This window comes from Gadus chalcogrammus, chromosome 1 (assembly GCF_026213295.1).
Source record: "Gadus chalcogrammus isolate NIFS_2021 chromosome 1, NIFS_Gcha_1.0, whole genome shotgun sequence".
NCBI lineage: Eukaryota > Metazoa > Chordata > Actinopteri > Gadiformes > Gadidae > Gadus > Gadus chalcogrammus.
In genome coordinates this window covers 12328125-12354360 of record NC_079412.1, presented here as the reverse complement: position 1 = coordinate 12354360, position 26236 = coordinate 12328125, and the positions used below count along the sequence as shown (strand labels likewise).

The 26236-nt window shown below is 44.9% G+C and overlaps 3 protein-coding genes across 8 annotated transcripts; 1 reads left to right on the top strand and 2 right to left on the bottom strand.

Moving 5' to 3' along the window:
* Window positions 1-1335: 1335 nt before the first annotated feature.
* On the bottom strand, window positions 1336-5535 carry aar2 (AAR2 splicing factor). 3 transcript variants are annotated; one of them, XM_056590019.1, is made up of 5 exons: window positions 5289-5535; window positions 4223-5013; window positions 3872-4101; window positions 3053-3257; window positions 1336-2385 (listed from the first exon to the last, which is right to left on the bottom strand). In XM_056590019.1, exons 2-4 carry the CDS (start codon window positions 4983-4985, stop codon window positions 3090-3092), a joined length of 1161 nt encoding a protein of 386 aa, XP_056445994.1. In that variant the 5' UTR covers window positions 4986-5013; window positions 5289-5535; the 3' UTR covers window positions 1336-2385; window positions 3053-3089. The 3 variants fall into 3 exon arrangements, with proteins under 3 accessions (XP_056445994.1, XP_056445977.1, XP_056445985.1); XM_056590002.1 differs by having other exon boundaries at window positions 1341-3257; window positions 4223-5010; XM_056590010.1 differs by having other exon boundaries at window positions 1341-3257; window positions 4223-5010; window positions 5154-5294.
* Window positions 5408-10829, top strand: LOC130382314 (FAST kinase domain-containing protein 5, mitochondrial). Of its 2 annotated transcripts, none has more exons than XM_056589981.1 (2): window positions 5408-5623; window positions 6086-10829. In XM_056589981.1, exons 1-2 carry the CDS (start codon window positions 5509-5511, stop codon window positions 8512-8514), a joined length of 2544 nt encoding a protein of 847 aa, XP_056445956.1. In that variant the 5' UTR covers window positions 5408-5508; the 3' UTR covers window positions 8515-10829. The 2 variants fall into 2 exon arrangements, with proteins under 2 accessions (XP_056445956.1, XP_056445965.1); XM_056589990.1 differs by having other exon boundaries at window positions 5409-5782; window positions 6086-10826.
* Window positions 8656-25552, bottom strand: prpf6 (PRP6 pre-mRNA processing factor 6 homolog (S. cerevisiae)). 3 transcript variants are annotated; one of them, XR_008895549.1, is made up of 25 exons: window positions 25289-25552; window positions 24794-24953; window positions 24580-24698; window positions 24383-24461; window positions 23735-23911; window positions 23281-23394; window positions 22787-22881; window positions 22321-22477; window positions 19551-19713; window positions 18188-18306; window positions 17861-18079; window positions 16013-16135; window positions 15801-15922; window positions 15527-15665; window positions 15280-15399; window positions 13325-13501; window positions 12994-13127; window positions 12756-12847; window positions 12379-12493; window positions 12037-12163; window positions 10359-11499; window positions 9947-10081; window positions 9675-9731; window positions 9371-9508; window positions 8656-9110 (listed from the first exon to the last, which is right to left on the bottom strand). XR_008895549.1 is itself a non-coding variant. In XM_056589968.1 (21 exons), the coding sequence occupies exons 1-21, from the start codon at window positions 25474-25476 to the stop codon at window positions 11347-11349; spliced, it is 2892 nt and encodes a 963-aa protein (XP_056445943.1). In that variant the 5' UTR covers window positions 25477-25552; the 3' UTR covers window positions 10158-11346. The 3 variants fall into 3 exon arrangements, 1 of the variants encoding a protein (XP_056445943.1); XR_008895550.1 differs by having other exon boundaries at window positions 9371-9466; XM_056589968.1 differs by lacking the exons at window positions 8656-9110; window positions 9371-9508; window positions 9675-9731; window positions 9947-10081 and having other exon boundaries at window positions 10158-11499.
* Window positions 25553-26236: the final 684 nt, after the last annotated feature.

Sequence of the window (26236 nt, the reverse complement as noted above, 5' to 3'; positions counted from 1 at the left end):
CGAAATATGACATAAACATTGAAGGACGAACTGGTTGTAATGAAAGATTGTCATGCATTTGGCCTTGAAGAAAACATTTCAATGAGCCGTGTCTATTGCTGAAACGGACCTGATCGCTTCAACTCATCCACTTCAGGAGTAAATCCAGAAGACCTCCAATAATTGAGCTGTTTCATACATCAACGCTTAGGCTATTAAAACCAATGACATAAGTTAAGTGGTTTAATAAATCCCTTGTATTTGTTCAAAGGAATCACTTAATCATACAAGTATCTCATAATTCAATTTGTTTCTTTTTTATTTATAAATGGGTGTGCTTCACACACACACACACACACACACACACACACACACACACACACACACACACACACACACACACACACACACACACACACACACACACACACACACACACACACACACACACAGTCCAGTCTTGGACAAGAGTCTAAGCCTCATGGTTGGGAAGAATAGGGAAGAGCACCAAAAGGGCCCCTAAGTGAGCCAAGGGCAAGGAGAGCCCTGTGTTTACCATGGCAGGGTACAGAGTAGCTCAGGAGATCTACGGAATTGACCGGTTCCAGCCCTCCTTACCCAGAGAGAAAGCCTCCCAATATGTATAGGAGTGACAGGGCCCTGAAAGACTTCACACACACACAAAATCAATGCAGTCCTAACTCGGACCCCCCCCCCCTCACCACCACTGACCACACACCTCCTGGGGGGACCACACCAACCTAAACAATTAGAGATAACAAAGGGAAATGTTTTCCATACCAGAATCGTGTAGAAGGAAAGGGGATTTGGGGCGAGTTGTGTAGATAACCCAGGAAAAGTGAAGGAATTGTTGGCTGGCTGGTTGTTTACTGTGATCCTATAAGGGGGAGAGGAATGCCAAGGCCGTAGCAAGGACGGCATCAGCTGGGATCGTTTTTCATAAACAATGTACACCGTTGCACACCACTGAACAAAAAGAAGAATGAAAACCATGCAAAGTAAAATAATCACGACGTTTCTGCTAGTGATTTGCAAATCATTTTCTTTATCTGGGAAATGTCATCACACAGAAAGGCCTGAAGGGCATTCACAGTGAAACGCAAAGGGTGAAACATGTTTGTTTTTTTATGTTATTCAAAGGCAATAATCAAAAAAAGGAGCTTTACTAGTATATTCTCCATGAAATCAATCAGTTCCACAGTGCCAAGTTTCAAAAGGAAGGAGGACGTTGTGTATCGGGATCTGGATCGACATTAGCAGGGCCTACCCTTTTGATTTGGAAAATTTGATTGAACCAACTGATTCAGATAATTCCATTAAAGGGCTCAAGACTTTTTTTTCACAGCAGCTTTAATGTTCTGAGACGGCTTCAAAGAGGAGAGAGAGGCGCTGGTTTAGTGATCACAAAGAAGACAGCCAGCTTAAGAGACAGAGGGACTGGCACACGATAAATGAATGGATTAATGAATGGATGTAAAGACTGATGGTCCAACAGGCAAGCATGTCTGTCCCCATCCGTCACATGGCTCACACCCACGCATTCAGGGCTAATAAAGAGGCATGTAATGCAGTTTGTCTTAACTGTTGTATGTGCATCCATCAAAGTCAACCCAATTACCTTGATCGGTGCCAAGACTTGGCTTTCACTCACATGATGGACCCGTCTTGACTCAGCGCTTTTGGCTGAATCTCAATCAATAAGATTGCGCCAAATGGTTTCACACCAACTCTTAATTATACACCAAGTTGTTAAGAATCAAGAGAATCAAAGGATCACATTTTTTCTGTTTATTGGAGACATTTTTGGTGTTTAACCAAGACTTTGAAAATCAAGAGAATCCACAGAACCAATGCTATAATCTCTAATCTCACAACATTGGAGGTTACAAGACTTCCAAAATTAGGGGGAAGGGTTACAGACACACCATCGTCTCCATTGCTTTGTTGGCATTTAACCATACTGATGGAGGGGTCTGGTGTCTATATTCTGACTGTTTAAAATACTTTATACCATCACCTCCAATGGCTCCTCAACCTTAGGGCTATGATTGCCATCTAGTGGAAATAGTTACCATTCTGGAACCACTTCTATGTGTTGAAGAAAATTGAATCTGCTGTGTAACATAACACATTATTCATGAGGCTTTAAGAAATGCTTTGTTTAATACAAAGGAATGTAGGGCGTATAACAAGTTCTCAATACAATATGATAATCAATCACTCCATTCAAATCGTGAACTCTGCCTGACAAAAATAAGTACAATTGTGGTTTATTTTGCTTTGTGATAGTTCAGTTTCATCATCGATGTTCCAAAACTGAATGATAAATGATTGACCGCCATCTGATGCATATTACTTACAATGAGATTCTTATTGCTCCAGATCCTAGAAATAAGGAGCACATGGGCGATGACTGAGAAATTGCTTTTCCACAAATCAAACTGGAATACTTGTTAAATGGGTTCCCGAAACTGCAATAAACCATAAAAAAGAGTCCAAAGAAAGTCCCAAAATTAGCAATGACTTACTGGGAGGTAACAGTGAAGTATTGACACATCCTGCAAAGGCAGTGCTGCATTTAGTAGACAGTATTAGGGGAAGGACTGTTCATTAAGTAGATACTATCATGGGAAGGACTGTTCAGTTAGTAGATAGCATAAGAGGACAGTTAAGTGTATAGCAACGACATGCTTGTAACAGCTGCTGACCAGTTGTAAAAAAAAAAACTGAATGAATGTTCAGTATCCAACATGGGTTTTAAGTGCAGTGGGCTCAAAGTACTACAATGACTTTTTTTTCAAGAACAGCATTATGACCACTAGAGGGCAACAAAGAACTATTCCATTGCTGTCACAATCTGTTCTTATTGCACCAAAGATATCCGATAGAATGATACAGTTCATCTGAATCTAAATGATCACTGCTTGAAACAGCATAGGAACAAATAGTATTTCATTATAAGTGGAGATGGTTTTGGCACTGAATTAACGATCTTCTCAAACAACGGTGGGACTATGCTTGCATCTTCGGGCTGCGTGTCCCGTCTCTTTACCTGACGTGGCCCGCAGCAGAGGGATGGAGGAAGGGGATCACTCAGGTGTCACACCTTCGGGCAGGTCCACCACGACCGGGGCGCAGTCGTCCAGATCGGCGTCAAAGTCCCAGCGGAACTTCTTTGTGAGGTGGACCTTGAACTTCTCCGCTCTCTTCCGCAGGGTGCTGTCCACGCCGGGCCCGATTGCAAACTGGAAGAAGTCCTGGAAAACAATGAATGTAAAAGGAGGGTTGATACTATTATAAACGATACAATGCACTGGATGTTGGTAGAGTATGGTCAGAAATATTACGTTCTTGTATTTCCTTATTGCATAGCAATTTTGGATCTGTTATTATTCAGAAAAAGTACACTATGTTCACGTACATTTCAATTGGCTGATGCTCGTGTAAGGTTGAGGACCCCAAAAATACATGACTAGCTCGCTAGCTTCGGCATTTTTTCTGCCCAGCCTTGGTGAATACCCGCGCAATGTGTGCCCGAGCACCACTCATTTCATGAGTGGACTTAAAAAAGGCCTGAAACAGCCATAGATTGTTTACTTTGTCCAAATTTATTCATTAATGGCTTTTGGGATGTAAAGAGAAAGAATGCTTGTAAATTCTGCTTTAATATGCACAACTCAAACATTTCTTAATTGCTAAATAAAATTTCAAATAGAACATCTACTAAAAGAAAATCTGAAATATGTTATTCAGCATTTTCAGAAAATGCTATCGGGGCAGGTTAATACATACCTTCTACACGCCCTGACATGCCTGCATTATTATTGGATTAACATTTAAAGATGGTTAGTCACAGTTATGAATTGGCTACCTGGAGTGTGGACGTGAGGAAGTTGTCCTGCGATACAATGTCAACAAAGAAGTCTGGTGGGATTTCTCCGAGTTGATGGTAGAGCACGGCGATGAGGCCCAGGTACAGCTCCTTGTGGCTTCGCATGGCGTCCTCCGAGCGACAGAGGAGAGCCAGCAGCCGCTTCCAGTGCTCAAAGCCATCGTACACATTCCCGATCACGAAGCATACAAAGGCAAACTGAAGCTCACCTGTGGAGGAGGATAGCATTGGTAAAGTAAATATTACCAGAAAACGTTTTCCATTTAGTCAAGTATAAAAAAAATAAGTGAATGTCTGCTTTGACCCCCAACAAACCCTGTGGACACTCACCTAGAACGTCGAGGGGCTTCAGTTTGTAGTGCTTCTCCAGCAGATTCACCAGGGCGTAGCTCAGATCCAGGCTACACTGGGTGATCTGGGCAGGTGTGGCACCTGGAGGGTATGTCTGACTGGGGATACTGGAGAAGCGCAGCTCTGTGCCTTCCCTCTGCTTCATCTGGGGAAGCTTTTCTAAGCCCTCCTTCATACTCTGACAAGCAACGTCATTCTTCGGCAGATTTTGCTCTTCCCGATCCTTGGTGTGTTTGAGTTGGAGTTCGGGGATGACGTCACAGAAGGCACACACTCTGCCAGACAGAGGCTGCAGCTGATTGGCCACGTCCTGGGTCAGGCGGTCGGTCAGAGACACCCACTTTCGCATCACTTCATATGGGTAGGGCCCAAGGAATGGGTCTAAGTCTTGTAGGTTGGCCCTGACACGACTCACCTCCTCCTCATTCTCAGAGGGTGAGAAGTCTAGATCTTCCTCTTTTGGATCCCAGTTAGCTAAAAGGATCTCCCGACTTTTAAGGGTGAGGAAGAGGCCGGTCTTTGGGCCAGTTTCACCTCCAATGTGAGCTGGGTTAGAAGAAGAGTAGTGCAAAAAGTGCAATCCTGGAGGAATCATCTTAACACCTCGAAAGCGGGGACCAACCTTCCAGCTCTTGTAGTCAATACCCAACTCTGTGCCCTGAGGAACTCCCAGCAAGACCAAGGTAGCTCCCTCCTCGAAGAGCCTCCGAGCAACATCAGGATCCATGTCCACACTGGCCATGGCTTGTCAATCACAGAGCCAATCACTGCTGAAGGAAACCAGGCGATCATTTTATTTGAATTAGATAGAAATAACGCATGACGGTTCAGTCTCATCGTACGCATTACGGTACTTATAGTTACTTTTTTTTTTAAACATTGACTGAATCAAAGTTAGATTTTCCCTGACCAGAAATAGTGATTTGAAGTTTGCTCTGCCAATAATGCATGTATACTAAAACCAAAGAAAATAAAACGTCATCACATGTCTAGACTGGTCGACATTCTTTATGTTACGATTTGATTTAGAAATAGTAATACATACGTCAATATCGTTGGCGGATCGGCTATTCAAGACTGTGCGTGAGGTTAGTACTCCCGTGAGAAACCCTCTATTGAAACAAAAGTTCCGCTTCCGCAACAGAAACGGTTCGGCGGACGGCTGCAGTTCGGCTTATTGTTGAAAGTGAATGGCAAACTTTACAACCTAGGTTCGCCATTTAAGTTATCTATTTTATTTTACTCGAAAGGCTAACAGTCAAATAATGTACACTGTCGGGTTTCAATATTGGTTACACTCTTCCGGTTATGTGACACCACGTGATTTTATAATTAGTGCTCGGCTGAGCTGCAGGATCGAGTCTTCTGCACTGTATTCTGGTAAAATAGTCTAAGTAAACATACAGACGATATATTTTGATGTAGGTTTCAAAATACATATTGAGAACGGAAAATAGCTTACAATGTTAGCACCTCTAACCTGGAATTAGACCGAAACATTCAGTTAAAAGGTCATCGACAGATACCCTTCACGTGGAGGTAGGAAGTTGACAGTAGGAGGCTTGTTGTATGTGTATACCTTTTCAATGACTGACAACATAACCGCCCTGCAACGAATCTGTTACTTGTTACTGTTGTTATAGCTGAAAAAGAATGTCAATAGTCACTTAGTATCTGGAATGAATGTTTTTATGACTGTTATGATTTGCTGATACATCAAATAAACCCTTATTGATCATTATACTTTGAATGCAAAAATGATATACCATGTTGAAAGAGAAACTTTTCAAGCAGAACTTACATTTTTTATAATTTCATTGCCGTCTTCTCTTTGCCTTTCAGCATACGAGTTGATGTCTGCATGTGTGATCTATCGCCAGCTGGCCAGGCGAGGCCATGTCGCCCAATGCTATAAGGATGTCCTCCTGGCCAGGAAACTTCACAGGGCTCTTTGCGACCCAGAGGCTGAGGCTGATGAGCAACAGAAGGAGACGGAGGCAGCTGTCCACCCGGGGGTGTATCGGCTGCACTACAACCCCACCTTGTATCGCCGCCCCAAGAAGGAGAGTGACGCCGCGGCGATCAAAGCCAAAATTGACGAGGACGCACAGGGCTTCATAGTCGCCACGCCCTCCTTCAGGCAGCAGAGCAACCACTACAGTGTGAGCTCCTCACGGCGCCTCTCCAGCACCAAAAACAAGCTACTGGACCTGGCTTTCAACAAAGCCTCCGAGGACAGGACCCCACCGCGGTCTTTTGACAACAGAGAGGCCCAACCATCGGAGGACGATCCTTATAAACCCGACCCACGCGCCTTTCAGCGATGCCGGCCGGAGTACGCCTCGACGACCCTTGACCTTAGCCAGAGGCCGCCTGCCATCCGATCCGAGCGGGCGTTGCAGCTTCTCCACAAAGCGTCGGTGCTGAAGGGCAGCCTGAAGGCGGCGGACGTGGCCGAGTTCCTCCGGGAGCTGGGTCACCTGCAGCCGGAGCAGACATCGCTGGCGAGGAGCGACACGCGCTTCATCATGCTCCTCCGCTACTCGGTGGAGAACCTGCGGCAGTTCAGCCACGCCCAGCTTCTGCAGGTGCTGGAGTCCTTTGTGTGGCTGGCCCTGTCCCCGGCTCACAGTATACTCGGGCAGTTTGAGAGTGAGCTGATACAAAGGGCTCCTCAGATGAGCCTCCCCCAGCTGCTGCTGGCGGCCGACCTGTGGCGCTGCCTGAAGAAGCCAGTGCCTCAGTTCCTACAACAACTCTATGACTCTGTGGAGCTGCAGCACATGGGTGTGGCTGAGCTTGTCCAATTGGTATACATTATGGGGGAAGGGAGGCACTGCCCAAAGGATTTAGTCGGCCGCATTGAGACGATCTTACTGCGCCACCTGGATAAACTTGAACCAGAGGAGGTGGGCACTGTGTGCCTGGGGCTCTTTAAATCGCAGACATCCCTTTCCGAAAGAGCCGTGGCCTGCCTCGTAGACAAGGCCCACTCTGTGGTGGGGGAGATGACTGACTTTGCTATGGTGAATGTCATGAAACTGTTGCGGTTCAGCCACCTTGACCACAAGGTGTGGCTGGAAGTGATGGCTCAGGAGGTGCCACGGCGAGTCCCGGGAATGGGCGTCATGGGGCTGATGCACGTGACGCTGGCCTGCTCTGCACTTCACTACCGCAGCGATGCTATTCTCATGTCTGTGGCGGAGAGGTTGCCCTCCTTGGCGCAACAGTGCCGGAGCAAAGACTCCTGCAAGCTGCTGTGGTCCTTTGGAACCCTGGGTATTCCCCCTTCCCAGTGTCCGGACTTGTACTCCAGCCTTGTTGCAGCTATGAGACAGAGAAAGGCAGAGTTCGAGCACTATCCTGAGCATCTTCTCACAGGGCTTCTAGGCCTGGCCTTTGTTGAGCAATTCCCAGAGGACCTCCTAGCGTTAGCCCTGAGCCCGGAGTTTGTCAGCCAAGCATTGAAAAAGACCCAGCTGGAGTTGAGCAAAGATCTGTTCACTCTAGATGGGACGGTGGGGCTAGAGTTGCCTCACTGGACCGGACCAAGGTTGGCGGTCAGACCAAGAGAGGAGGCTGCGAAAATGCTGTGGAGGTACGCTCAGACGGATATATGCCAGAAACCAGAGGTTCTGGAGGCAGAGCGACTGCTGCAGGATCTGCTGGGGGGCAGGCAGTTTGTATGTAAAAGAATGATTCTGCCTCACACCCGCTCTATAGACCTGTTGGTTCACCTAGATCCCGCCGGGATTCCGCTACCTGTGAACGTAAGTCTTGAAACTGCTATAATTCCAGAGAAGAGCTTGTCAACCAGTCATGCTCACAAGAAATTGTTAGCAATGGTAGGGGTGAGGCTCACTGAAGATCTCCTAACACAGATGGTCTCCTCTAAAAAGGACATGGAGCCTTCAGGTTTGTCACATCAATCTTCACCACCAGCTCTGCTCAGACTGGAGGCTGATGAAGGAGTAAACCAGATGAGAGTGGAGTCGGAGCTCGCTACGACCATGCCCCGCATGCTAACTGACACGCCTACGAAGTTGAACAAAACCATGGTCAAGCTGGCCATTCAGGTGTCCAACAGGAACCACTACTGCTACCAATCAGAGCAGCTGATGGGGCTTCATGCCCTGAAGAGGAGACAGCTCCATCTGGCAGGATACAGGGTGGTAGAGCTGAACCACTGGGAGTGGTTCCCCCTGCTGAGGAAGCGCCAGGCGGAAAAACTAGCATATTTACACTGTAAAATCTACGGCAGTATGGACTGATGACTCTTATCCGCATTATAGGAATGTTTGTGATTAATTAAAAATTGCCACAAAATCACAAGGAAACATTTTTTATCTATTAATCTTGTTCACTTATTACTTATAAGATAAAATATACTTTATTCATCTCAGTGCAACCACGAAATGATCCCATCACTGATGTGTATGATTTATGTTTTATATATAATCATGTGACAGGATTATAGAAACAGAACAATGATCAAATTTACAGTATAGAAATACTACAACTTGTATAAGGAGGTTCTACAGTACACTATAGATCTGAGACTACCAAACATTGGAAGCTACAAAATATAAACATCTATCGTATGACAAGACATCTAGCTTTATTGACTGTATTTGGTCTATTTACATTTATTCGTTCAGCAAACGCTAATCTGTTGAACGATAATCTGTTAATTTAGGAAACATTATCACGTGGGATATCATGGTTTCCTATTTTTTGAAAGAGTTAGTGAAAGAATGCTTTGAAACTTCTGCCAACAGTTGATGAGTGCCTTGATGATGATAATGCGCTGGAGCCGTCGTCTCTTCCCTTTTGTTTTTCTCGCAGGACAAACTTTATTTTGCTTTACCTGAAGATATAAAAAGTACAATAACAAGTATTACACAACTTTTCTTAAACCTTCTGCAATATAAGATGAATGATTTTTCAATGGCTGCGATCACAGAAAGCAATGTCATCAATATCACAGATAAAGGGGGTATTTGAATAGGTAGTAAAATTCATTAAAAAATAAGTGATACAAATAACCTGTATTATTAAAGGGGGATAGAGTGGGTTTGCTTATCTGCAAGACCAGTGTGTAAAAAGTTATTCCTGTAAACGCCTCACCATGTTCTGTCTGCAGTTGTAAGTGAGGAGCTGTTCCATGCTGTCGACTGGTTTTTCCAAGGCCGTTGCTCGTTTTTTACCCCTGTGGCATCTAAACTGTTGAATCATACCATGAATAGACCGTAGGATGTGGTGTGCCTGTCATGAGAAATTGACATTGCAACACATGTGACACAAAGGCAGGATAACCTGGAGCTGTCAGGTATAAGTAGTGAAGTGTTGAGCTGAGCAGTGAAACCTTTCTCTTAACCCTGTCCATGGTGCTGAAACAAGGAGGTCAACTTTTATAGGTACAGTTATTTACCTTCGCTGATGGGCAGTGGTCCCTTTCTTTGGATACGTTTAATTTGCTGGTCAAATTCTGAAATAAATAACATGCGTCAGCTAGTCCAAGTGTGAAATGCAACGCCATGCAGACAAAAATTTGGCGGTAAGGGAGGGCAAGGCCACCCACAGATGGCGCATACTCGTTTTTATCCATGAGTGCACGTCTTAGGAGGCTCTCCACTATTTACTTGGCATTTCAATTCAAATCGAAACTTAACCCCGAAAGATCACACCACAACCTCTGCGTACCAGACTTTGAAGTTCTACCAGGATGATGTTTCGGTAGGTGTCGTGGATTTCCTTGTAGTTACACTTGCGTTCACCACAGCAAACGACCAACAGAATAATCATGGTGAAACTTCGAAGAAAAGACCCGTTGAGACCCTGTGGAATATATGCACTTGAATTAAAAAAGGATCGCAAGATGATTGTAGGCTGCTGTTGCGCCACGCATAATTGTTACTGTGTGCCCTCGCCAAAGCGCGCCAACTAATACTTGCAGATACATGCGCTCTTCGTGTCCCGTTGCTCAGTAATCAGCGGCTAATGCCAACACGTATGGAGCCATTCCAAACGCAATTTTTTTAACACAACTGCGGAACATTTTAATGCAATGGATGTTATTTTTGTGTCCGTGTGCATGCGAACGAAGCCAACTCACCATTTATCATATTTTATTGCGGGACCAACACATAAAAACCCATCGCTTTGAGAAGAAATGATAGTCCATCAGATGGCTTTGGTAGCTACCAGCCGACCCAGAATGATTGTATCCGAACCAAAGCAAGAGGTAGGCAGGCAGAAAGTTTAACCATTCAGGAGGTTGATATCGCACGTGTTTTTTTTCCCGAGTTATCAAATCCAACGCCGGCTCCGGTTTCCTTTACCGTCATGGGTTGCTTGCTACTCGTGGGTTAAGAATACGCTCCAAACTCAAGTCTGATCAAGTCAAGGAAAACTTCCTCAAACATAAACTTTCGTTTGAGTGGTGCAAGGTTCAGAGGTATCTTTTTTTAATGCAGTTTCCGGTTGAGAAATTCAAGCAACATTGAAAAGCTATAAAGCTGCAATGATGTAGGACTATACCTTACCTCTACAACAGATAACTACAATATATTGAAAGGGACTTGGATGGAGATAACCATGTGCATTAAAACGGTCAGACAATAAAAGATTACAATTTTCTGAGTTTTAATAATATGGGGGAATCAAACCCACCCACTAAGTTTGTAAGAGATCAAATAAACAAGCTGAGAAAAATGTTATCTTAAACCTGCAGGGGTTCAGTCAAACACAACGCATCACAAATAAAGAATCAACAACACAACTCCCTAGAATGATACGCTTATACACGCCGTTTACTTAAGCACACAAAACAAAAATATAACGAGACAAAATTAACCCATAAAAATACATGTTTCTTTCGTTGTTTTCCACAGTTCAGCCAGATGGAGCACAACCAAAGCAATAAAAAAGGTGAACAGCTGTAATGAAAGAGTGTGGCCACTGTATACATATCACTGTACACAGCGGGAGGGAAAAAAAGAACAAGAGTCACAGCTCATAGCCTTTCCCCCGACCCCTAACGTGTGCCGAGCGCCCGAGTCCTGCCAAACTGCCTTGAATCCTTCGTGTGAATGAAACCGTGATCAGAAGGTGTTCTTGATCTTGGCCGCCACCTGGGTGAGGATCTCGCCGATCTTCTTCTGCCAGTTGAGGACGTGTTTGGACTCGGCGCACCACAGCTCTCCGTGGCGCGGCTCGGCGTTCTCACACCTCTTGCGTACCTCCTCCTGCTGCTCCTGTGGGCGGGCGGGGGTGACAACATTAGGGTGGTGCGTGTCGGGGGCTGCTTTCATGGAGGTCCATTGAGTCGCTTTCATCCAAAGTGATACAGGGTTGTTGGAGAGAAACCTCAACACTGAGCTAGTTTCTATTTAGAGAGTAGTACACATGACACTGTTTGTTTTGGACACAGCTGTGATGTTGGGGGCAGGTGGTATTTTCTTCTACAATACTTGTGCTGTCGGCATTACTAATAAATGTAAGCGTGAAATACAAATGTGACCTTAGTGGAAACATAGTATCGGAACTGTCCAATGTATGTATGCATTCAGCTATAGTCGATAAGCATAAACTGTGTTCTACGCTGTTCAGCCACTTTTGTATGAAAAAGAAAATGGAACGCAATTTTCACAACATTTGTAAGAAGCAGAACACTCTAGAAAAAAGCCGAGACACTTACCGGTAAATGCTCCCTCATTTAGGAGACCCCCCCCTGCGTGCACGCGCGCACACACACACACACACACACACACACACACCTGAGGCATATTTACCTCTGTGCCGTGCTGCAATTCAAACTTATAGAAGAGCGCCCAAGCATCTCCCAGGTCTGGCTCGATCTTCACTGTCCTCAGGAACCATTCTCTGGCCTTGGTGATCTTACGCTCGCTCCAGAACAACCTGAGGGGGGCAATAAAAACAACACCATTAGACACACTGTGGTGGGACATGCACGCCCTTTCCTGGATGATTACAGCTATGTAGGGAAATATCCTAAGGCAAAGTGGACTTTAAAAATTCCCGTTCAACCCTTGATGAAAAGTAAGACCAACAGAGCCTGAAGGAACAAATGATTGTGAGAACATTGTGAAACAGTAGGACAAGAGGAGCCGTACTTGGCCACAGCCAGCAGGACGTGGGGGTCGTGTTCACATTTCTTCAGCGCGTCCACGCTCTTGGTCTTCCTCTGCGGCCGGGCCTCCAGGAACACTGCCTCAGCCCACAGGATGCCTTGAGGAAAGACGAGAGTAAGGCCCAATCCCATTTCTACCCCTTACCCCTTCCCCCTTCAAAACAAGGGGGAGGGGTAAGGGGAAGGGGCAAGGGGTCGAAATGAAATTGGGCCTAACTAGCACCGTAACCAACGGCGACACTTCCTGTTTCTGCGAGTAGTAGTCAGATTGTATCCACATCAGTAAGAAAACGATACATCTTAACACGGAACACATCAGCCCAGATCAAATAGGTGGACCAGGAATTCTAGATGTCTCACCAGAGTTGGCGCACTCTTGCAGGGCTTTAGCCATCAGGGTGTGGGAGATATTCTTTAGTCCTGCCCGGAACTCTAGTCGGACTGATTCCAACCTGAAAAAGACCATCATGTACAGTGTCAAATACATTCACTCAGTATTAGTAATCTGTCAAATACTTGGCCCAGTTTGTATTTGCTTGGGCCATTCACAGCTCAGATGAAGTAGGATGATAGCGGTGTGTGGGGGGGGCTGTCTTACCATATCTCCGGGGTCTGGGGGTTCTTGAGGCGAGCCTTCTCCAGGATGGCTCTGGCCCTGGTGAGCTGTCCCACCCTCTCCTCCAGACGAGAGAGCAGCACCCACAGGGACATGGAGTGGGGACACTTCTTCAGCTGGAAACAACCCAACAAGAAACACGCCATTTCAGACCAGAGAAGGGGCACTCGAGTCAGACTCAAACTAAAAATATCCAACCCAGTGAGCCGGGCCAGGACTTGTATCCTCATCATGGTAGAAGAGTGGCTGCGCCAAATACAGTTCCCTCCCTCGCACCGCCCCCCCTCCCACTGCTGCTACACCTCCTCCTCACCCCCTGGTTGTAGGCATCTCTGGCCTTGTCATTGTTTTCGGACTGCTCCTCGATCTGGCCCCTCATCATCCACAGCTTGGGGAAGTCCTCGTAGTGCTTGAGGGCCTCGGAGCACAGCTCGTGGGCTGCCTCGATGTTCCCCAACACCCACTCCAGCTTCACCGACTTCATGAACACCTGGGAGGGACACAAACACACGTTGACTTGGATGAAGTACCCTCCGTCGAGAGCTTCCGGTGACCGATCTGTAACTGACGCCTGACTCGCCATCCGCCACATTTCTTGAGGATGGATTGTTAAGCGCCAAAAAACATGTTTCACGTGTTCATCTTGTATCATGTTTTATAAACCAATTGGTCTCTAGTGGTTTATAACTCGATATTGCAAAGACAAAAACTTCAAAGAAAAATGCAGTGCTGTTTTCAGTGATTTGCGTACAAAAAAAAGTTCCTAATGCCGTTACGATGCAAATCTCATAGCTAATTTACATAAGGGGTTTGTGAGTAAAAGATAACTTCATAAAGTAAGAAGTAAGAATTGGCATCACTTCATAAAAGACTAGAAAATAAGGCAGACTTTTCCACAAAGTGCACTCAGTCCATGAACGTTGGCGCGTTTCCACCGGGTCGGTTCGGTGCGCAAAGGTGCGGTAAGGATCGTGTTTCCACTTCCAAAAGTGGGCGTGATCCGGACAGAGCCGTTTGAGCCGTACTCGTCTCACAGTACTCCTGAACTAAATTGTTACTCGCCATTGGGTGGTATGAGAGAGAGATGTGGTATGAGAGTGTGAGAAAGATGCGTAATAAGTTGTGGCTTATACTATGGAGCGGTACTATTTAAGCGGTCCTGCATCTAAAAGAAAATGTTGATTATTTTTTTCATTCGTCTTTGTAGGTGACAAATAACTTCGGACAAAGAAATTTGGCATAACTGGTCCTAAAAAGGTCTAATTACATTGGGCTGATGTGGAGGACAGAAGCCTTCAGCAGCACTATCAGCCAGAGTCTTGCCAGCTGTTCAAAGTGCATGGGTTGTGCAAGCCCAGGCCTGACAGATTCCCAGCAGTTATGCAACAACTTGATTATAACACACTATTCAGGCTTCATCGCAACACTCAAGAGTTTAGATGACTAAAAGCCCGTATTTGCCAGATGGGTAACCAAAACCACATCGGGGAAACCTGGGGCAGAGTGGGCCACACATGGCCACCCTTGACTGCCAAAATAGAATGCATCCGGAATTGATGTGCTGAACAGAGGCTCTGCATGACAATAAGGGAGGTCAAAAGTACACAACATCTTTCTGTAGACCTTCAGCAGTGAGGAAAGGCGGCATTTGTATTTATATAAGTATCACGATTATTATCATTTGTTCATTAATCATTCAATCAATCATTATGAACAATTTATTTCGACCTTTTGGACAGGAACATTAAAGGTTGGGTATGGAATTCTCTTTTTTGGCCATTTTTACTTGAAATCCTTATCATAACCCACTTACAGCCACTGAGTTAGAGGTACTGACATGACAATTAAACAAGTCAATCATCTGTGGAACGGGCAGGGCTCGAAAAACTCCAGCCAATGATTTCCAGACCCACAGAGTGGCATTGGACAGTAAGTACGTCAATCAAACGTCGTACTGCATTCCCCCTCCCCCGCTCGTGACCCCTTCGTGCACATACTCAAAGCTTGTGACCCAGAGCAAGCTTCTGTTTGTTGTTATCCTGCGGTAGCTACTGGAGCTAGCTAACTAGCTAATGGCTCTCTCTCGCGCATCTGTGTTCGCTCGTCCATGACTTGGAATGGGTGGAGTCAGAGTCGGCGTTGAAGGAGAGGAGGTAGGACCATTTGAGTTGTGTATTTTCAAAATCTGCTGGCGTTTCCCAAATCCCATACCCAACTTTAATGGGTATAAGATCCCTTCTAATGAGAAAGACACCCTGAAAGGCTCACCCTGGCCGTGGGCGCGCTGCTCCGGGCCTTGGACAGCAGGCGACGGGCTCGCTCGTACTCATTGTTCTCAGACTCCAACTTCACGGCCGCCAGCCAGATCTCCTCACTGTTTGGGTTGGCCTGGAGAGGAACACACACAAACATACCCATACAGAGTTCAAGGCAAACGGCGGGAGAAAGTCACATACACCGATGTGATCTGAGCCCCATAGATATGGCGGGGATGAGCCTTGTGCGTGTGGGTCACCTGGAAGGCCAGCGCGAGGATGCTCCTGGCTGCAGGCACGTCGTTGGCCATCCACTTGGACTTGGCTCCCATCAGCCACAGCACCTCCGCCTTGGGGCAGTGAGCCACAGCCCTCTGGAGCAGAGCCTCCAAAGACTCCCTGGAAGGAAAATTAAGATAGGTTTAGCAATTTGGACTGCAATTGGGAAGGCATAATCAGAGAAAGGGGGGGGATTCATAAATACACAGCCCGTCAGGGTTGCAGACTCCCCATGAGGACATTGCTGTGACGTACCTGGTGCCATGGTTCTTCTCAAAGTAGGCAGCCCGTAGCCACACACTCTTCTTGCTGGGAAACACCTGCAAAGCGTGGGCGTAGATTGCCCTGGCACATTCCAGAGCACCATGGGACACGCACTGCAACCCACACAGACAAATGAACATGAGGCATGGCGTCAACATCCAAAGATGTACATTCCTGGGGCGGGCGGCAGTGAAGATACCCACACTTTCTGAGTCCTCCATCCAGGTGTGCTTGCAGTCCTCCTCCTCAATGCCGATCCCTATGACAGCCCGTATGACGGCCTGGCAGGTGGCCACGCTGCCCGCCTTGTCACACTCCTCTGCATCCTGCGGCGGGAGAAGACCACAAATCATTTAGGTGGTGGGAGAGCGTTAAGCCTGTTCCGATTTGCTGATCGTATATTGACTATTGAAGGGTTGAGCGACAATTTGCTTTCCCACGCCAATTATAATGTCATTTAAACTAATGTACCATCAAAATGTACTCTATAGACAGAGCGCACGAAGATTCACACTGCCTCTTTGAGGATATTATTTTTGTAGGTCACAATAAGTAAATAATCCGACGCATGCGCACAATCGGCAAAGCGGGACAATGCAAATTTCCAGGGTTTTGCAGACAAATGTGTCTTAAAAGTAATTTGCAAACAATCTTTTTACCATCGTCCACTCAATGTTAGGTGAAGGGTAGTCTCGCAAAGCCAGACCAAACTACAGCAAGAAGAATGGTCTGGAACCACGCTATTTAGAGCCGTCTATCCAGGGAGAAACTGGGCTGGCCTGTATTTATTTCTTTAAACCAATCACAATCGTCTAGGGCGGGGCTAACCCCGAGAAGCCTCAGCGGTGTCCATGCAAAATAGTGCCAGGGGGGAAATTATTTTGATGGAACGTCTTGACGTTCAGAGGCTGTCAAAGAGATGGCTCAATCCCAACCGCCACAAAAAACGATTAAAGATGTATGTCGCCTATGTGAAGATCCTTTTATAGATAAAAAGAACAAACATGGTTTGTTTCTTTCTGGCCTTTGGCCCTTGAGGAGCTCATGGGACTTATCAAAACGACAGACGTTTTAACATTTAAATGTTAAAACAGCAAGAACATCTTTCTTCCTCAGCGAATGCTGCAGTCAAAGTTCTCTTCAAAACTCGCCATACTGCTTAGTGTCCGAGTTTGAGGGGGAGCACAATACGGGAAAGCCAGCAACAGGAAGGGGAGGAGTAGGGGAGGAGTAGCGGTGGAATCCGACGCTCAACTATAGACGCTGTCCATTTCCGCTCAGCCAGACTAGGTGAAGGGTGAAATCCCAGGCAAGAGGAAGAGCGCTACGTTGACACTCTACGTCTATCCGATCCTAGTTTGGCGATCTAGAATAACCCAGATTGGACGTTGTGAAACAGAAACAGTAGCCCATGCCTTGAATGAGCCAGAGAAAGGTCAACAGCATGAAATCTGGCCAACAGTGAGCCGAACAGCTGGCATGTTTCTATCTGGAATTAAGGCATGAAATGTTTTTCTTGTCAGGATAATAGCCCTCATTTACTCCTTCACCAGGTAGGCCTCAGGGATGTTGTTACCGTTGTTATAAACTTCATAATTGATTCTAAATGGAGCATGCCTTGGGGTAAACTGTAACATTATCTATGGCAACAACAACACAAATGTTTTTCTTCAGCGCTGCCAATATGATGGGAAATAGCTGCTTTCCTTTTTTTCCCTCCTTCAAGCAACTGCATGTTTACCGGCACTTAGCGTTGACATGTCTGTTTTTTGTGGTCTCAATTTCTCAGTAGGAACAGAAGCTAGGTCAACAGAGAAGGTTTAAGGAGGTATTCCCTTAGATAGTCCCAAAGAAATAAAAAGTCTGTTCCAAAATGAAGACAAAGCTGAAACTCACTGTGTGGTATTCACAGTATGGGTGGCAAGTGACTTGCCACTTTTTAGCATTACTTCCAATTTCAGCTTTTTAGCATACCGTCCAATTTAAAAATAAGCGAACAATTGTCTTCAATATTGGCGGTTTGACCCTTTTGTGAACACACAAACACACACCTGTATCCACTGTTCCCTGTTGATCTCCACGCCGTTGGCGCCCAGCGAGGTGATGGCTCTGTCGATGATCTTCTCCACCATCTGCGTGTTGCCGTTGGCCTCCTCCAGCTTGGCGGCGGTGATCCAGATGTGGCGGTCCGTGGGGATGTTCTCGCGGGCTTTGTTGAGGACGCGGCGGGCGTTCTCGTACGTCTCCAGCCTGGCCAGCGCCAGCCATAGCTAGGAGGAGGCAGAGGGGATGGTTCGTCAATGTGTGATGGCCGGGGAGAGAGGACAGCCACTAGGATGGTTGATTCTTTGGTATGGTTAGGACTCTACTGCGGGTACCTCCACGCTGGTGGGACAGCACTCCACCGCTCTGCTCAGCATGATCCTGGCGTCCTCGGGTTCTTCCAGCTCCACGGCCGTCTTCCAAAGACGCACCGATTTGGACACATTCTCAAGGGCTGCAAACGAGGGGGGGGGGCGTAGAGGCCGTTAAGAAAAGACCCAGAATGCACTGGTATGTACCGTTTGCCAAGTGTAAACTTAATGTAGTAAACAATAAGCCGTACACCAGATGGACAGAGTTGCAAGGGTGCAAATCATGTGGTTAAGTACTGCCGTAGTACTGGTACCGGTATATTATATAACCACAGAGAGCAGGGAGCAAATGGGGACATGTAGAGGACATTCTTCTGCAGAGAAAGCCCAACATCCATCTCCCTCACTGGGGAATGTTGAAAACTAGCTGCCGGTGTGTGAAACCCCGGGCACTAACCCTTGTAGGGTCTAGTTTGTGACTGCATGGGTGCAGAGACCGGGGCATAGGTGATTTGTTAGACAAAAGACGGATTCAGAATAGTTGTAGAAAACTCTTTGCGGGCATATTGGCGACCTTCTCTTGGCATTAAAACAGTGTTTTCATTCATCCCACTTTCTATTCAGTCTTGCAAGTAGTATTTTGAATAGGCTTATTGATCAGGTCATATTTCAACTAAGATGTTTACAGTCCTTTCACTGCTCCAACCAAATCCTAATGTTTTGGCTATTACGTGTTCAGAAGTGAGAAGTCAGAACAGGAAATAACTAGAGGATGTGGGTGACCATCCCATGAACCCCAAAATTCTAACTTTAACAACCAGTAAGTCAGGCAACCACTCTTCTTAACTTCTTTTTTTTTTGTTTATTCACTCAACTCACTGTGGGTCAAATGTGCAGGTCTGACGGTTGGCTGAAACGGAATTAAGCTGATTGCGATCTGTATAGTAGTGTGCATGTAAACAAACTCATTGGTAAAGGGGTTTACGAGTTCATTCACCGCGGCACAGCAGGGATGGGGATTAGGGGGCTTAACAACGTTGTTAAGGTCGAAAACTTGGTTTATCTTGCTGGGATGGGAATTATTTTCCTGCATTGTTCTGTTCCGTTCGAACATTTTCCTTTAAAAAATAATGGCCTATCAATCGAACCCAATGTTAAACCCATACACTCAGCCACACTAAAGATTACATCATACAATAAAGCTTAATATTGTATCGCAATAATAAAAAAACAGTATGTACACAAAAAAATTAAATCACTAAGATCGTCCCAGCAGATTCCTGTCCCAGACTCAAAAGTAACGCAATGGAAACATTTGAATGACATGAATCTCATTCTATGTAAACACCCATTTATTTATTTATATTTATATACTACAGTGACTCACCCTTCCTGAGCACTCTCTTCTTGGCCCTGCCGTCGGTCTCCAGCTCCGCAGCCCTGATGTAGATGCGCACCGAGCCGGGCAGATGGCGCACCGCCTGGGCCACCACCGCCTTGGCCGTGTCCCCCGGCTGCAGCCTGGCCGCCTCCAGCCACATGTCCTCACTCTGGGACACACAGGGAGGATGGCGGTGGTCAGCAGGCACTAGGGCTGAACCATGTGGTAATAATCTATTTCGACCAATATTGCGATTGCGATTCAGTATGCGATTTTTCTTTTTAAAGTTCCTTATTTTCGGTTTCCCGTGATCCGTACGGATCAACCATCACGGTTCGGGACGCAAGTGATCCGCGGATCGGCTGATAAAAAAAGAAAGTTGTGCGTTGACGTGATCAGCGCATTTATGCTGATCACGTCAGCATCAGGGGGGATTGTTTAGAGGACAATTCCGGTATTAACAACATCATCAAGTATCGTAGCGAAATACAGTTTCTGTTGTGTTTTATTTGGTGTTCCATTAATCCCATTGAACGTAAACCGGAACCGGACGTGTTTAGGTTTGGTTGTAGTCTTTTCGCTCGGTTCGCCGTATCAACAGTAGGGCTAAAACCGAGCGAAAAGACTACAACCAACCCCCCTTGCAATGAGTCTCCGAACCGAAATCAATGGATTTACAAAATGCCAAATAAAAAAACCAGAAACTGTATTTCGCTACCAAACTAAAAAAAAGAAGATAAGGATGTCTGCATTGCCTTGGGAGAGTGTAGACTCTAAACTCTCCCCAGGAAATGCTTGCAGACATCCTGAATTGTAAATCCAGGGTTAGGGATTATTTACTATCCTATCCATGTTAAAAAGAAGGAATAATGCCTCAGATAGCACATTTTTTAAATATTGACCATGCTTAAAGGAAGCAGGATTATTAACTAATTTGTCACTTTATTTTGTTTTTACACAGTTGAAGATTTTATTTAAAGGCACATTTGTCTTGTTATCTTCATTGTTGTTGTTGATCCGAAAATGATCCGACCCGTGACTCAAAAACCGTGACCCGATCCGAACCGTGAGCTTTGTGATCCATTGCACCCCTAGTTCAAATGCAACAAAAAAAAAAAGAAATTTCGGCGAAAACTTGTTTTCCCAGCAATATAAAATAGATAGTAAAGATGGAATGATGACCTGTTTAACGTCCTATCTTGAACTACGATCATCTTATCAGCAATTAAAGCAATAATACACGTTCTATTTCAACCAAATAATAGAAAAGTATCAATAGTGGTATCAATAAAGACTTGGATCGTTAAGGAGTCTCGAAAATGGTATCAATATCAATAAAAATTAACGATCTCCTGTCATCTGACAGAAATTAAGATGATTTTATTTATTTTTAACCGTTAGTATTTACCTGTTAAAGATCTTATCGGTTAACCGTTAACCATGGACTTCCCTTATATACTGTATATATATAAATGTATATCATATATTGTATGTTTTTTTTGTGTTATCCCAGTTATGTTTTTATCATTTAATATTACTTTTAATAGTTATGGGACGTTGGAGCAATAACCTGATGTTTTTACACTTCAGTCTGAACTGTGAATTTGAAGTAATGTTCAGTTTTTGAATGAAGATGCGACAATTGCAAATGTTTCCTTTTTTATCCGATTCATCGATTAATCGAAAAATAATGGACAGATTAATCGATTATTAAAATAATCGTTAGTTGCAGCCCTAGTGCAAACATCACATAAAACAATCATTAGCTGCAGCAAATTGTGTTCTACGTTAAACTATAAATGCTGCATACTGTACCTGAACTAATTTAAAGAAAGATATAGTAATAAATCATCTACAAAGGAAACAACCTCAAACCAAACCAAAAACTAAATAGTTATAAATGCTAGAAGTCTGATAGAGAATAGGAAAACATCTATATGGAAGCAAATCACTGCCGTCATATTTTGAATGTTAATAGCCATTGAATTTTGTAAATGGAAATGTAAACCCATTCATAACATTGAACTATTATAATTTAAAAACAGGGTAATCTGAATTTTTTCGTTTTGTATTCACCGCTTCGAATTTCAAAAATGTTATTTCAAGTAGAACCATTTAAAGCTGGTTTTCAGTTTCCAGAAAATTCAATCCATAAAAATGTAAATGCAGTAGCGGTGTATTCGAAGGACAGGCCTAAGTAATTGAGAATTTTAGATTTGCAATCTAACATACTGCCGGTCTATTAGAGTCAGTCAAGTGATCAAAGAAAACAGTTAGAGAATAAATCCAACGATGGCTAACAGGTAAAAAAGGCGGGACTCCGGTAAATGGTCCGGTTTATGTAAGTTATGAATATTCAAACTCAGGCCTCAATAAGCAGAGGGGATCACACATCATAACAGCTATGATGACAGGAGACAATTTGATTACATTTAGTCTTGATTGCTTCGTCCTTTCCTTGGAATGCCCTGGTACATGAGCTAAAACATTTTGAACTTTACTTTTTGTCCCTGAATTAGTTAACGCAGATAAAAAAGAACATTGAAATCATGTTTTGAAATGGTACAGACTAATTCAAGAACGATAAATTCAGATGACCTTGTTTTCAAAGTATAACGTTTCAATGATACAAATTAAATCATGGTTACACGACTTCCATACACAAACTTCAATAGCTTTTATAATTCAAAACATGACGGCAGTGATTTGCTTCCATACATCTATGCCTGGCAGCATGAGCAGCTTGCGCCATGGAGGAGAATCGGAGAGAGCTCACCTTGGGACACATCTCGGTGCCCTTCATGATGAGGTTACGAGCCACCTGCAGCTTGCCCGTCACCTCCTCCAGCCTGGCGGAGGCGATCCAGGCAGGGGGGTGGTGGGGGTTGGTCTCCCGCACCGACTTGAGCAGAAGACGAGCCTTCTTGATGTCACTGGAGGACAGGAGGACGCGGTTACACAAGAGACAGATGAATCGATAGATGAGGCCTGCTGTGTGGCATTAGCGATACGGCCAGGGATAATGCGTTGTTATTTAAATGTGTTGCATTATTATTGAATGAACATGCAATCTTGTCTAGACATCAGTACCGAGAATCAATTGATGTGGAAAGTATGCTCTAAATAATTGTTAGTAGGCTCTTGAACATAAAAGCGGGTCAGAGCAATGTGATTATGATGAACTATTTGTATGTCCATGTCAAGCCTCTCCTTCAGCCACCTCCTGCCATGCAAGCCCTCACCTAATGTCTCCTCCGTGGGTGGGGATCATGGAGTTGAGGTCGGTCAGGTAACCTTTTGGATCCACCACCGTCTGTCCACTAACTGAGTCAGACACCTGTGGATACAGAACAGACACTGAATAAAAGAGACTAACTCTTGTGCGTCACTTGTTTCCAGACTGACGTACAAAACAACGACACATATTGACGCTAAAAGTTGCACTATGCAGCTTTTCCACTGCAATTATTTACCCATTGAAACATATCTAAACTTACTAGAACCTTTCTCAAGAATAAGACCCTCATCTATGAGTTAATATATACAAAAGGTTTATTTTCTCCATAAATAATTGCATTCCAATCCACTTCTTCCCCATCAGTAACACTCAACCGAAAAGGATACGGCTAGAACTGTAGCTACAACTCAAGCCAATGAAGGTTGCTAATTGGAAAAAGTACAGAGTTCAGGTTTTTAATACAATCATTTCCTTCTAATAGACAGGTTTATAGGTTACCTGGCTAAGCCTCATGTCCATGAGTGTGTTCCTGGCTTGGCCGATCTTCCTCATGTCCAACTCCCCGGTTCCGGGGGTCATGCTGCCTGGGTAGGGGGTGTTCAAACCGCCCAGCTGGTCGGGGAAGGGTATGCAACATTAATGGACATGGGAAAGAAACATACGTAACATATGTCCTTTCATTGGAAGAGAAGCCATTTTTTTTAAAAAAGGTGGGTGTTTTTTTTTTATGTTTTATATGCCGGAAGAAGGATTCAAATAATACACATGTGAACACCATGTCATTCCATGTTGTCTCAATGGGCTTGATAACTGGTGAGGCAACAACTGGGCTGTTAGTTGGGTCTGCTTTCCTTCCGAGGAAGAGCCTGACCCCTGCTGGTGCATTGTGTTACTAAAACAAAGTACACTATCGAAAAGGCAGAATGCAATACATCTGTGTGCTTACACTTACCCCCTGCAGTGGGTCCACGGTGGTGTTCTTGTCACCAGACTGAAGGTGCTTGGAGAAGAAGCTGTCGGGCATAGGTGTAAGCTTCTCATGGCGCGGGTTTCTCTGACGCTTGTTTCTTGCATCGCCCACCTCTGGGATGCTGAGCCAGTCCTCCTCCGACACCTCTGCCAGCTTCCTCTGTAGCAAAAAAAATACGAGGAGGAGGATAAAGAGATATTCCAATGAGAAGATGAGAAGATAAGGAACAGGTTGAAGCAGAGTTAGGGTTCAAATTGAAACTCTTGCCACAAAGTTAGGCTGGGAAAATAGACGCATTTCAAAACCAGGATGATATGGTGTGACCATGACGCAAAACCAGTGCAATAAAGTGAAGAGATACATAGAATATATTTAAATGGGTTCTATATTGGCACTAAAGACTGATGAGTTCCAAAGGAGAAGTAAAAAATGGGCCTCTGGGTCAAGGAAGCCTACAGGTAAACTAAGGACGTTCATCAAACCAAACCCTCGGAACTAACTTGCCCCCATATTAATCAACGTAGGATGGGCCCAAAATGCGACCTAGTGGATGAAGTGACCTAGGTCCTTCAATTAGGACATCCGTGCTAGCCATATATGTCGCTGTTAATTTTACATGCAGTGTTTTACCTTTAGATCTGAAAACTGCTGCTGGATCTTTGGTCGCTCCATACGGTATTTCTCAATTTCATCCTTCTCGCGTAGCTCCCTGAAAACATAGCACACTTTTTAAATAGAAGAACCCCTGGAAGAAGGTACGTCAGCATTATGGAAAAGATTTTTTTGGTTTGGCAATTTTTGGTAGAGATTATAGGTTTTCCTCCCACCTCCTCTCTTTGCGCCGCTCATCCATTCTTTTGTCCAGTGCCGCATATATTGCATCTGCCTCTTCATCGTCTTTCTCGTACGGCCCACTGGAGAAAAGGCTACCTGCATAGCCGTTAAACTAAAGGAAACGTAGTAAGGAAGAACAAAGTGAACATTGAATACACAGCCCATTTGCACACTCAGCACCCCCACAACTACAAGAGGTTGACCAACCTCGTCATAGTTGGTGTCGTTCAAATCTTCCTCATCCTCTTCGTTCTTTTTCATCTGGTCCCCAACTGTCCTCTTTCCCGGGGGCGCATGGCGGTCATCTACTGGGTCGTTCGCATCCCGAGCGGGACCAATATCGGACCGGGTGGTAAATCCAGTAGCACTGAATGGGTTCAAGAGATAGAAGTCGGTCTAGCGGACACTTTAAAAGGTCAGCAAGATCAAGTTGTTTTAAAACACAATTGTGTGCTTCTAAATCAATGACTGAAAACAAGAGTTGTGGATCAACCACATCTATGTCATCGCATGTGTCCCATTATAGGTTAGAATGTGTACGCTTACATTTACAGCCAAGTACATTAGCAATATGTATCCTAAACGTTGATTAGTTACTGCACCGATGCAGCACTAATCACTAACAGGGTTACAAAAGTCAAAACAACTTGTATTTAGCTTGTTAGCACGCTAGCTGCATCCAGCATTGCGAGGCAGACGTACCCTCTGCCGAGCCCGGGTACATAGCCCAGCGGGGCAGGCATCCCCAGAAACGGCTTCTTTTTCTTCCCCATGAGCGGCGAGGCCAGGGGCACGGCCGGTGGTGCACCGGCAGCCCCGGCGGCCCCCGCACCGCCCGTTGCCGCTTTCGATACAACTTTGCTACCCTGTCTCCCTGGACCGCCCGACATCGTTGCACAGCCGCCGTCTGAATTCAATTCAGGAAGCACAACAGCCCCACTTCCGGTCTGATAGAAGAGTCCAATGGGTCTGTTTTTACAACAGCGCCCTCAGTCTTTAGACGAATTTAAGCTCATCTTCTGTAAAAATGTTGTCAGGAGCTCAAGTAGATAGACATATCGGCATCCGATCCTATTACCAAACAAACATCAATAAACATGCAATTGATTTTCTGAATATAAAACTGAAAATATGTTCAAAATTAGTTGTTATGTTGGCCACAAGGGGGAGCCATGTTAATGCCAACGTTTTTCCAGGGACGACAGAAGCCGGTCGCATGCCTTATAAACATGCATTTAATTGTATTCCGTTTTAGCCTACCACCGTTTTTCAGCGAGGCTATGTTACAGTTTATCCAAGGCACATTTGTTTTTACTTGCCCCTGTTGATCGCTTATATTTAAATTGCAAATATGGAGAAATTAGGTGTGCTTATCCTGTTATATTTGTATTGAGCATGTAGTTCAATCAACTTTAAAACCCACTTGATTAGTTATGTTTTTTTTCCAGAAATATAATCAGGCTATATTCTGACATTTCCTTCCCTGGCAATTCCTCTTTCATTAACTTTGCCTGAAGGGTCAACAGTATTTCTGGACTAACATTGAATGATGACGTTTGAGACCCATTAGGAGATATATGGATCACCCAGCCCAGGTGCTGTAGGCCTATATGAAGCACAACGTACCAATAGCCACAGATTATTATATAC